This window comes from Hetaerina americana, unplaced genomic scaffold (genome assembly GCF_022747635.1).
Source record: "Hetaerina americana unplaced genomic scaffold, ioHetAmer1.1.p SCAF_11, whole genome shotgun sequence".
NCBI lineage: Eukaryota > Metazoa > Arthropoda > Insecta > Odonata > Calopterygidae > Hetaerina > Hetaerina americana.
The window spans coordinates 8,297,123-8,309,976 of NW_027286181.1; the positions used below are offsets into that span (position 1 = coordinate 8,297,123).

A 12,854-nucleotide genomic window follows, 5' to 3' on the forward strand; every position below is an offset into this window, starting at 1 on the left:
TTCCTGAGATGAAACGGTTGACGCAATGGGTTAAATTACCTGATGATTTCCTGAACATTATTTAGATAAATATTTAGATTGACCAAATATAATTAGACTAACAGTTGTAACAAAAACCCACCAACTTATCATAAAAACTTAGGGTCAAATAGAAAATTACCATAGTCCAATATGTACCTATTTTCACCGAATGCTTAGGAAATTAAATGTTGCTTTTACTTACTATCGCTGCATCTTGCTATGTAAATATCTTGACAGAGAATCAATTGCCAATATCACTAAAATATATTTGTAAAAATAACTTTTTTTATTGATTTCCAAATCGTAGTCGGGATGTCAATTTTTATACTGTATTACGGCCATTGGATTTGATAATTATAGAAATCACTCACAATAAAAACTTGCTTTCCCACAAAATCCTTTTTGATAGTCTAAATTTTAAATCCTTTTGGATAGTCTAAATTTTAAATCCTTTTGGATAGTCTAAATTATTGGTAAACCGAATTGGAAGTATCTATCGCCCATGTGCACCAAATTACAGGCTGAAAATCAATATCATTACTGCTGGAAATGGGATTAGAAAATAAGACCATTGAGTTCCCTTACTTAATGATAAACTGACTTACAATTACTGTTTGAACACGGTGAAAGTCTTGTTTATAACCCTTTAATTTAGATTTTAATGAAACTTTAGACATTACCATGGCAATAAGTATGTTTGCATCGTTCAGCTATCTTCGCATTTACCTCGTTTCTCCTTCCTAGGAGTGAATGCAGAATAACAAAAAGAAGAAACATTCAAAGGTGGTAACTAGAACTGACGTTCATTAGTAGGCTATATTCGTTCCTTGCTGAATTTAAAGGCTTATGGCGGATGAACTTGCTTCAGAAATATGCATAGAAATGCAGTTTTTTCATGAAAACTTCTTTCAAATTACCAAATATGTTCATTCTGCGCACACAAGATGCTTGAGAAAGTCGTTCGTCAACATGGTATTTAAAAAAGAAAAAATCTAGCCTACGTTAGTCTTAGTAATAGATTTTATTATTCCATTTATTACTCCACAATGATTCTCTGTTGAAAAACATGATTAGGCGAGGTTGGGAAAGCCATGGAATAAGTAACGCAGATGTCAACGTACTATTCTTGAATTAGGAAACGATTATATTCTCGTCACGTTAAAAAATTAATAGTTCATTGAGAGCAAAAGAAGACATCAAATCCAAAATATTTGTTCTCAGTACTTAATACCTCGGAGAGTTTGGGAATAATTTGCAAATTCTCTAATTCCCAATTACTCTCTTTGTCATAAATTTATGATCGCACGGGACTGGAACTGGAAAAGATACCTGGAGTGTCATCGTTCCCTGGCTAGTTATTCCCTCCCAACCTAATTCCTCTAAAAGCCCTTCGAACCTTCAAGAGGAATTTTTCCTAGTGAACCCCAGGAAACGCGAAGAGAACAACTGAGACTCAGACTTTAAGCAACGTTCAGGGCACACGAATTTCACTATGACACAAAGGGAATTAGTATAATGGCCCCACCCTACTCGGGCAGGTTGGACCAAAAAGATGAGATAAAAGGGACTCCAATATAGATATATACGGATATTCGTACTTTTCTCAGTCAATTAGGAATCATAAAAGTAAAAAATCAAAGTCATTATAGAAATAGTGAATATGTTTGACTTACAAAAGAGGGCAAGGTTAAACGCTGTGTAGACAGAATTCGTAGGTGTATGTATGTTTTTAGTCGCTAATATATTTTTTGCATATGTGTAAGTTAAAATGGATTTTGCATGAATATATTTGTTTCTGTAAGTGTGCATTGACATGTTTTTTTGCTTGTTTGCATGTGGTTGCATTCTAAATAATTTGTACAAAAGGTAAAAGTTTTGGAAAAATTGATTTATTTTTAATGTTGCTGCAATACCTCAAATATCTTTAAAGGGCATCCCTTGGGAGCTTCGACACATTTTTGCCAGCGGTTTTTCCACGACCCGAAGGTAGGCGGATTCCGGAAGGTCCTTAAGGGTACGCGTGCAATCTTCTTTGACAGGATCTTCTTAGGTCCCCATGCTAGGGTCATTTGAGGGAGGATTTCACTTTTAAGAATAGTAAATAGTCTCCTGGTGTCAAGTCGGTACTGTCCGAAAAGCCGGGGTCTTCTTCAACGCTTTGCAGAAGGTCTTTTTGCATTCAACTCTGCTCTTGGTCGTCCGTTGAGACCTTCGGAACGAGTTTAGCGCAGATATTTCGCATTGCCAAATTTTCTGTGATAATAGTGTGCGCTGTCATCTTGTGCCAATGCTAATATACGATCCACCGGCTTCATTAGTCAAGGAATGAGGTAGATATTTCGCGAGCTTTTTCTAAATTTTTTTGTGCCCAACACGGTCACACCGTGATTTTCAGGAAGGGCACAAGGGGAATGGGAGTATATCCCCTTTTCCACACTCCGACTACCCTCTCGCACCGTCTCCCGACAAATGTACCCCACCGCTCACCTCAGCCACACCCCTTTCTCTCCTACCCCTGGGAGCAGAGGCATCGAGCGGAATCGTGTGGGGCCCAACTCCCCTTCGCCCCCCGCCCCCCGAACGGGAAACGGCGGCGGTGAGGAAGGAGAGGGAAAACAGAAGATTTCTCTCCCTCGCGAATAAATCCTCTCTTCCTCCCGACTCCTCCTCCTCCCTCCCGATCCCTTCTTTCGCGGCCGTGCGAAGAGTCAGTCCGTTCGGGAAAGCGCTCGTGGGAGGACGACGCGGCACGGCAATCGCTCTGCATGCGGAGACACGGAGAGAGGGAGACGACTACGACCACAGGGTGCTGAGAGGTACTCGCCGACCGAGGACGAGCCGGTGGGAGTCGCCGGGTGACCATGCCGCCGCCGCCGCCGTCTTTGGGCTTTAAGGTCAGTGAGAGAGGATCTCCCGTGCGTGGATGCCCGAGATGTATGCCAAGTGGAAGACGCAGATTAGGGTATTACTCACTCCGCGACACCACCGTCCAGTCCATGCCACTTTTACCGTGATTTTAAGCAGGGTCGAGAAACCGCTGTTCAATCGGTGTGTATGCGATTCTAAAGTGAACAAAATGGTCTACAACTTTAAATTAGTTAGATTCTGTATCACAAATATATCCTCCCAAAAAAAACCCAAAACAGCACTGTTCATGATAGAAACTCCTATTGTCCGCGTGTAGCGCAACGTAAGTTTAGGCAGGAGTGCATTCAGGTTTTAAAAAAGAACCAAAAATCTGTTTGTTTAGCGCGTTTTGTAATGATGTTTGATATTGATTTTTTTAATTGACAGCTTCTATTGCGACGGTAAAAATTTTTGCAAGTAACTATGGTTTACTCAATTTTAATATCCACATATTTATTCTAACGTCTTCATGTTTTAAATTCTCTTAAACAAGTTTTAAAATTAAATCAAAATAGTTAAAGTGATGCAATGTATTCAATTCCATTCGCCCCATTCTCATTTCAGTTTTCCTTAAAATATTCCCCTCATATTTGTCTTCGTCAAGCTGCATCCATTCTGAGTATAAATAACTTTCTGCTGTGTTTATCGCAGGTTCCTTTCTTACGTTTCACTTTGCTTAACGTAAGTCATTTATCATATAGTAAGAGAAAATTACGAAACGGGTAAATACTGTAACCTATACTTAACATGTATGTGGTTAATCGGTCATGGATTTAGCACAACGAGGTTCGGTTATTGTGTGCCAAGATTTGGCAATCGCGATCTTTTTACGCATGTCATTTGTCCTTTTAACATATTGGCTTAGTGAGTTGACGATTTGACTGGCTCGCGCCTCTCACTTCCATTCATTCATCGAATTTCGGACCGGTGACCTTGCCCACCGCGCTAATTTTCTTGAACGTAACCGCGCCAGGTGGCAAAGATAATTGATTTCATTTACCAGGCCACTCACCAGTTAAAAGTAAATTATTTCTTTGATGCACCTCTTTGTCGCCATTATTTCATTTGCCATCCATCATACGAGGGTGAGTGGAATGAAAACCTTAAAATTTAAATATGTTTTGCCTCGTAGTTTGTTGAATATTAGGTAAAGTTTCTCACTCATACAGTTTTAATATGTAGTCTTCTTCGCGTACAATAGAAGTATTTTACCTTTTCCAAATACCCCGTATAACTATAGAAAAACCATTACTGTAACTGCACTATGAGTTTCCGCCGTCAGAAACACGATGCCTGATCTGGTCGACGAGCGTCTGATACGGAAATAAAATGGTCCGTAAAAACAATGAAAGATCTTATAGTCCAGACTTAATTACTTCAGTGAAATTGGTGAATCAGCATTCTAAACTTTCATTCGTCGATGAATTTTCATTTATTTCTCACCCAACCTTAATACTAAATAAACGCATGAGAGATCACTTTTCCTCTGTTGTGTATGCTAAAAGTGAAGTGGCCACGTTAACACTATTGTTGGGTTCTGGCATCATGCTGCTAGTTGTAGGCCACTCATCAAGCCTTGGCTATCGCTGTGGGAAACTAAAATTGGCACTGGCACGATGTTTTGAAATTGTAACGCAGTTTAATGACTTTTTTAACTTGACTCGCTGTCGTAGTTGTTATAATTTACAATGTGTAATGTATATTTTTTCATTTTAAGATGTGAAACCAACCAAATCCTGTTTTGTAGGGGTTCTTGTTTGCCTTTTCGATTTTCTTCCACAACTTCTGCTGGATACAAAATTTAGGAATCTATTGAACACATCTTGCTTTAGCTAATGTAATATGTTTCTCAATAGTTTGCTATAAATTATTCGCATATTTCGAATTTAAAGTTATCCAATATCTTATATTATCATCAGCTAAGGAATTGCAATAACTGCCCCCCACATATAGGAATGTAATAGATGTAAAATATGCAAGAAGAATTCGTCTTCCTTCATTTAGTTCCATATCTTAGAGTGTCAACCGTTTTTTTCTAAAATCTATTTAGTTTTCATGGTTAGTCCTCGATCATGTTAAGTCTTCACAACAACCTTTTCCACTCCCATAAGTTCCCTTGCGTTCAAGTGCTATGCCACTGATAAAAGTTCGGGCAGAAGGGAGAAGGGACGATGGAAGAACAGAAGAAGAAGTTTGAAATAACATTAATATCTACATAGTCCCTCCCATGGACTACAACCTTGACGTGGTGGAAGGGCTTGTGCGTTTCGATGACCCCTAGAGCTGTGCTGGCGGGAGTAATAATAATTGCTCCTGGTAGGGTCACCCATGCCAGATAGGTCGAAGGTTAGGAGCCAGACGAAAGGTAGTCCACGCAGCGTCCGTTCCTCAGTGAAGCGGCTGCAATGGCGTCTGACCACGGTGGAGCGGCCAGTAAGTGATGATGCCACGTTAAAAACACTATTGAGGAAGGCAACGGGAAACCACCTCAATTATCATTCCCAAGATAAATATGATGGACAATACAGAGATTTTGAGTCCTGGAAACCACGGGGCTCGGCCCAATCGGCCGTGTGTCGTCCCCGGCAGCGGGGGAGGCAAGGCTCCCGCGGTCGTCATCCCACGAAACCCTTGCAAGGGAAAACTCACAGCAGCAGGACAGAAGGCGCATAAAAATAAGACCAATTTAGTTAGAATAGGAACTTGGAATGTTAGGACATTGTTGAGGACAGGAAAATTAGAGGATATTACTCAGAGATGAAGAGGCACCGGATGTAGGGTAGGTTGCTGAATTGTGTTTTGTTAGGAGTCGCAAAATATTTATTTGGTAGTTGTGTCCATCCAAAACCTACCTTAACCGGTAGATTACCTTATAATAATAATAATAATAATCTACATAATACCCTGCAAGCCACCGCAAGGGCGTATGGCGAGGGACGATAGGTCATCACCCGTAAAAGAGAATAAAGCCACATGCAAAACCAACATATGTATGCAAACCTACACCCACAGAGGCGTATATATTCATGCAAAAACCTTTTTAACTTACACGCATGCAATTGCATACCAACATCAACCAACATACACGTGTACATACAAATTTAGTAAAAATCTATCCAATAACGTGGAAATTAGAATTGAAAAGCAAGAGGGGGATATTTCACTACCTTATGGACATGCAAGTTCATTCAGAAAGCATGACACGTAACCTCTAAAAATAAATTATAGATAAACAACTTGAAATACCGTCCGTATTTCACGTTTATCGATACCGAATATTTCCGCTTCGTCCTCCGAAAAATGTGTGCGAATAACTCCGCACGTGGTTCTCATGCGCCAATAAAAGCTTAATAAATACACTGAACGAGAAGTGGCAGTTTTTTACGACCTGGCGGCTTGCCAAAAAGAAAGATGATATCTCAAAGACTTACTTTTTGCAACATTTTGGACTAACCTTCCCTGAAGATTTAATAAAATGTGTTCCGCCTTGAGTTTTTTCCCTGGCATGCAATCCCAAATTAATTGAAATCGACCCGCTCACGCAATAATTTACAGAACATCGGGACTGCTGGAAAAAACTCGAATGCTCTTCATTTCGCATAAAAACTAGCGAGGTGAGTCAATAAGTTTTTGTATTAGAATTTATTAGACGGGGCAATAATTTTATCAGATTATTTCCATTTCAACTTCGAAAATCGCATATATCTGTCAAAACAACGGTTTTTGATGAGAAATAATAGTGATTTGGAAAATAATTAAGTCGAATATAATTTTTATTCATATATTTATATTGATTTATTTAACAGAGCAGCCCAAAACGGCACAAAGGCTTTTAAATTGATTGACAGGCATATGCATATCATATTAATTAAGAAAAAGAAACGGTAAGAGCATTAAGCAATAATAAAAATTAATAAAATAAATTTCAAGAAGAACTATGAGATATCAGGAGAGCACTTATTCAAGCAGAGAGGGCTAAGTTACTATCCGGGGTTTAATGAAGGAGGTGAAAGATGTGAGTAAGGAAGAGAGGTCCAGGGAAGGATGCTGAATGGTTAGGGAATTAAATGTAGCAGGAAGTCGAAGGAAAAGGGGACGTTGAGAGATCGAGAGGCGGAAATTTGGAATCTGCATCAGACTCGAGTTACGTGTTGATCGAGGGGGAACACGAATTGAGAAGAGAGGAAGTAAGACATTGGTACGGAGAGCTCTGTTTTTTTCTTTTTTATATATATTAATCACGTATACAATTTGAGAAAGTGAACACTGCCAATGGCTCCTGGATAAATCTTATTCACCACCAGAAATATATTTGCTCTAATTCAACTTCATGGATGTAGGGGGTGTGTTGAAGACAGTGGGATATTGAAGACTGTAATAGAGGGGAGACTGTTAGGCAAACGAGGAAAGGGAAAGAACAGGGTAGGGATGTTGGACGGGATGAAGGAAGGAAGGTAGTACTCAGAGATGAAGAGGGACCTGATGTAGACTAGGTTGCTGGATTTTTTGTTTTATTAGGAGTTACAAAATATGTATTTGGTAGTTGTGTTCATCCAAAAACCTCCCTTAACCAGTAGATTGCTTGAAAAAATGGAACTTTAACTTTTGTGAAACGTATGAAACAAAATTGCGCACAAATAAAGAATCTAATCATTGTCACAGACGAAAATATATTCGATTCGTCAGATAAAATCTTTTATGGCGGAATTTTATCATTTTTTCCATCTAAAATAAATGGCACAATTATAAGCCAACCCAGTCACAAGTATATTTTGGCCAAATTAAATGTGCGAAATTTTCACATTTGAAATTCAAGACAAGGTTGAAACCGTAGGTTGAAATGTAGGTAATATTGACTGTGCAAATCTAATATAAGTCACTTATCCGAGGATATTAAAGACACTACAGGCCCAAACCTACTATAGTAGATCAGACCACTCACGTTAAATCACGGAAATAGATAGTAGAACCGATAGATTTAAAATGCCACTTTTCCTCGAACTCTTAGAGAGCAAAATAGATATGATTTACTGGCACGAAGAAGATAATTATAATTTTCAATGTACATATTTATTCGATATCATGCATGACTTTTAATTATTTCCATCTTTATAACATTGTATCCGTATGATTTTAATATATCTTGTTATTGAATATTCTTGCGTTTAAGTACGAGGGTCATCCGGAAAGTAGTACCCGTTCGTGAAATAAAGACACAAAAGTAAATATTAACAAACATAAAAAATTTTATTTGAAAGAGGATACTTTAAACTACTTCTCAACATAATCTCCAAGCAAATTAAGGCATTTGTCATAACGTGTGACAAGTTTCTGTATTCCTGCTGCATAGTCCTTCGCCGCCAGCTCATTGAGATACGCGAGGGACCCATCTTGCACAAATTTTTGCATAATGCAGATGGTGTTTAACAATTTCATGAACAATTGTTCGAGAAACATTGGGAAAATGCTCACAGATGTCATCAATTGTGACGCGCCGATCGTTCCTCACGAATTCGTCAACTGAGCTCACCAGTTGGTCTGTAATGACAGACGGTCTCCCCGAACGCTCATCGTCGTGTGTGTTCCCCCTCCCCATGTTGAAGTTGCGACACCACCGCCGAACAGACGACTCGTCCATTACATTGTCTCCATACACCTCCTTTAATTGGCGATGAATATCACATGGGCGAACGTTTCTTGCATTGAGGAATTTAATCACTGCCCTCACTTCACAACTGGCGGCGTTCTCAATTTTTTTAAACATTGTAAACAATCACAGAAACAACACAGGCAATGCTAGCGTCACGCAACTTGGCTCAGAGAAGGCAGACAAGCCACTGAAGCTATCTGACCTCGTCCAGCGGCTACTTGCGTCGTCAGCACTTCATGCGGCACGAACGGGTACTACCTTCCGGATGACCCTCGTACCTTCTTTATTAATATGATTAACTTTTTTCGAGTGCATGATCGAACTGATATATGTGTATAGGTGTAATAATTGTGATTGTACACTTATGGCTGGTGACCTACCATGCCCCGCCACACGCCCTTGCGGCGGTTTGCAGGGTATTATGTAGATGTGCATGTAGAGACAAAATTGTATATTTATCAATCATTGAAAACCTTTTTAATTATTTTCTTCCCGTTGACGCGCGTAAATAATGCGTATTAAAAATTCTCTTGCATCTTAATATTTCTATGGTGCCTCTCAATGAACAAATATTCTCGTCGAAAAAATTTTCGCATTATTATTATTAACTGAAATTTGTTAAAATTAGCAGTTTTTTTCTCTCGATTTTTTTAATTTACTTCAAATCTTTATTTATTTTGATTTTAAGGACATGAACGATACCATTCCGATACCAGCAGACACAAATTAGCATGATTGTTTCTGATTCTAATCCCACATAATAGATTAAGCATAGTAGTTGTAGAGTATCATATTCTGGGTAGATAAAATCTCTTTAATCAGCGGTACAAAACAGAAAAAATCTTAAGTTGCACATTTGAAAACAAAAGTGGAATTTAATCTCTAAAGTTAAAAGTAAAACTGGAACAATGCTCTAATGATAGCAGCCAATACGTTTACCGAACTTCCTCTTATCTTTCTTCGTATTACCTAATTCAGACTGTCGCATTCTTACCTTTCTAGGAATATTACTTCAATTCCCATTTCCCATCAGCTTTCATTACGCTCGCTAAAGTTTAACTTTAGCCGGAAACTGCTTTGGGTAGAGAGATGTCGGTTTTTATTAGGATTATTTTTTCAAAACAAATATACGATATATAAAAACATATATATCTTGTAATAAAAATTATTTTCGTTTGGGGAAAAATTTCGTAAGAATAATCCCATGAATTAAATTAAAATTATGTACGTTTCTTAAACAATTTCTATTATCCCAAAAAACTTCAGTCGCCCGATATATTTTCACTCCGCCCTACCTGAGAAAAACACGGAAAAAACGAAAACGTAAAAGAGACCCGCGGGGTGAAACGCGAAGGGAACATCCGAAGCTTTCGTTCGATCATTTCAGAGTGTGCCACCCGCGGCTATGATGAATTATTCGCTCCCACTTTCTCTCTGGGCCAATGGAAATCAATGGAATTGGCCACGTGAAGCACTCGAGGTAGGGCAGCGATTACGCGGGAAATATAGGTTGATACATGACTGTAGCGAGGCGAAAGAAATAAACATGCTCTCTACGTAGGACCTGCTCGAGATGATTCGTAAACAAGGCCTACTCTTCATGAATCGCGGCTGCTGAGTTTGCACAGCGGTTCTATTGTGCTCCCAATCAAATTCAGATCATATTCCAGTCACGGCATGAAAGACTGAATGATGTAATAATATAGATTTCGTACTTATGAATTCCCGGAAATAGTCCCATAAATGTCATTCATAAATTCATTCACCCCGTCTTAACAGGACCAATGCATTCGTTTTTTGCTCCGTTTTTTATCTAGTTGCCATGGAAGTTAATGAGTTGACATGAGGAGATGATAATTATAAATTTAATAGTTATAGGGTAATTTGAAAAGTTCTCGGAATGGGATAAAAATAAACGACTAGCTTCAATGAAAATGTATCATTTTTCCATAAAGTCTCCCTGTACGCTAATGCACATGGTCCAGCAATGTTCCAATATCTTCATTCCATCTTGAAAATTAGATTTGTTTGGGCCTGAAAAATACCAGTCTACTTTTATTGTTAGTTCTGTGCTTGAGGAGAATCTTTTTCCATGGTAATATAATTAATACCGTCAAATTGCAAGGGAGTGAACTTAATCGGTCAAACAATTAAATTTTGCAACTACTAAAGTGAAAAAATAAATGTTTTAACTTTACGCCTGATTATTCATATAACTTTGAGTCAAGCATGATTATCATGATACATTTGTACGAATCTGTTCTGGAGCAAAGAGGTGCATCGTTATGCGGATACACTCGAATTGAATAAAATCCACGTAGAGCAGGTCGTAATATCAGGAATCTAATGAAAATGCGACAACTTAGAAAAGATAACACGTTGGTTCCACTCGTTTCAGAGAACACTGTTTGTAAATCAATTTTTAATTAATATCTATAAAAAAATACACATTTATCAATGAATACAACTGGGAACGCTTGACAAAACTGTGTGGGATAAAAACTAACCGTATTGAAGCATGCGAAACATTATTCAAACGAGAAAAAAATTATGATTTATCAGGAGAGTATTAGGGAAATAAGATAGAAAGGTTAAAGAAAAACTTTATATTTCACTGGCTAGGCCTAATTTAGAATATGCTGCAAGTAGATAGGATCCTTATGAAGCAGGATTGATTGCCGAATTTAGACCGCGTGCTGCGTAGATTTGTAAAACGTTTTTATGGAAGACTGAGAAGAGTACCTGATTATTAGATGAGCTAGTTTTGGAATATCTCAGGGAGCGAACGTCAAATAACACATGAAAGTTCCTGCATTAACTAGGATGATGTGTCTTGAGTAATGATGTTAAAATTTATTATACGCCACTACTATGTTATGTACTGTGTACTGTTATGATCTATCGTAGGATAGATCATAACAGTAACACTATGAAGAGATAATATGGGTAAAAAAGATATATCTAAGATGTGATATTTACCATGAACAATAGGGGAACATAATTAACAAAGAACGACGCGTTAAGGTTAAATTTTATGTATCTTTTTTACTCTAATTAGCCAAGTATTTTTTCATTATATCGCCTAACTTAACGTAGTTTATCGTCCTTATTTTTAGCAGCTCGTATTACCGAAAAAAAACTAACATTTTTATTTTCATCCAACGATGATTGATCGTTAGTCGTGAATTAATTACAGGTCATAAAGTTTTCCATGCAGGTAAATGTCATCAAATGCACTAAATTTTGATCATGTTTATTTAATTTATTGAATCAGTTCCGTTTTCAGAGTGAAATCAGGCATATAAGCGGATGACTCCTTTAAAAGTAACTGGTGCGGCATCTCCCGCAGTTTCTTGGAGTTTGAAAACGCTGAGTTTTCGGCGTGCTTGAGCATACACAAAGTTAAGCTAAGGATATTTGAAAAGGTTTGGAGTAAATGTCCAAGTATGTACAAATTGTAACGCAATATATATATATATATATATATATATATATATATATATATATATATATATATATATATTCTTCTGATTCTGAAGACGACAGCCAAGCTGTCGAAACGTCAAATAACAAATTGTGAGTGTCCTTTCTCTGTGTCTCTATATTCTAAAAATCTACATCTGTGTTTATATATATATATATATATATATATATATATATATATATATATATATATATAATTACATATACGAGGATCATTCAATAAGTAGAGACAAATTACTGTTCTCAAAAAATATTTATTGTATTCTTACAAAATTTGGGGTATTTTTCTACATAATTGCGCTCAAAGTTCCTGCACTTAACCCATCTTTCTTGTATTTTCCTAATTCCTTTGGCAAAGAATTCTTTTGATTGGGCCCAAAGCCACTTTTGCACCGCTTCCTTGACTTCCTCGGGTTTGGCAAATCTTGTTTCACCTAAGGCGTCTTTGTGTGGTCCATAGAGGCAAAAATAAGATAAAGCAATGCCTGGACTGTGCGCGGGATGAGAATAGATCTCCCAAACCCAATTTTTGAGCTTATCACGGGTCAGCTGGGCCGTTTGAGAGCGAGGTTTGTCCTGCAGCAAAACGACTCCTTTTGCCAAGAGTCCACGGCGTCTGCTCCAGATAGCTGCTTCTAAAATGTTCTTGCAGGATTTAGCCGTGAACGGCGGGCGGGTTGAGCCGTGGCACCATCCTGTTGGAACCAAAAGGCTTGCGTATCATATTCCTCATCAAACTCTCTCATATTGGGGAGTAAAAGGTTCTCCAGCATCTCACAAAAGCGCACAGAGT

General features: G+C 38.0%; 1 protein-coding gene across 1 annotated transcript in view; it reads left to right on the top strand.

The window, feature by feature from the left end:
- Window positions 1-2,747: 2,747 nt before the first annotated feature.
- Window positions 2,748-12,854, top strand: part of LOC139700787 (cuticle protein 6-like) — a 46,222-nt gene continuing 36,115 nt past the window's right edge. The window contains exon 1 of the mRNA XM_071599209.1: window positions 2,748-2,915. Coding sequence (XP_071455310.1) covers window positions 2,883-2,915 — 33 coding nt within the window. The 5' untranslated portion in view covers window positions 2,748-2,882. The remainder of the gene's footprint in view (window positions 2,916-12,854) is intronic.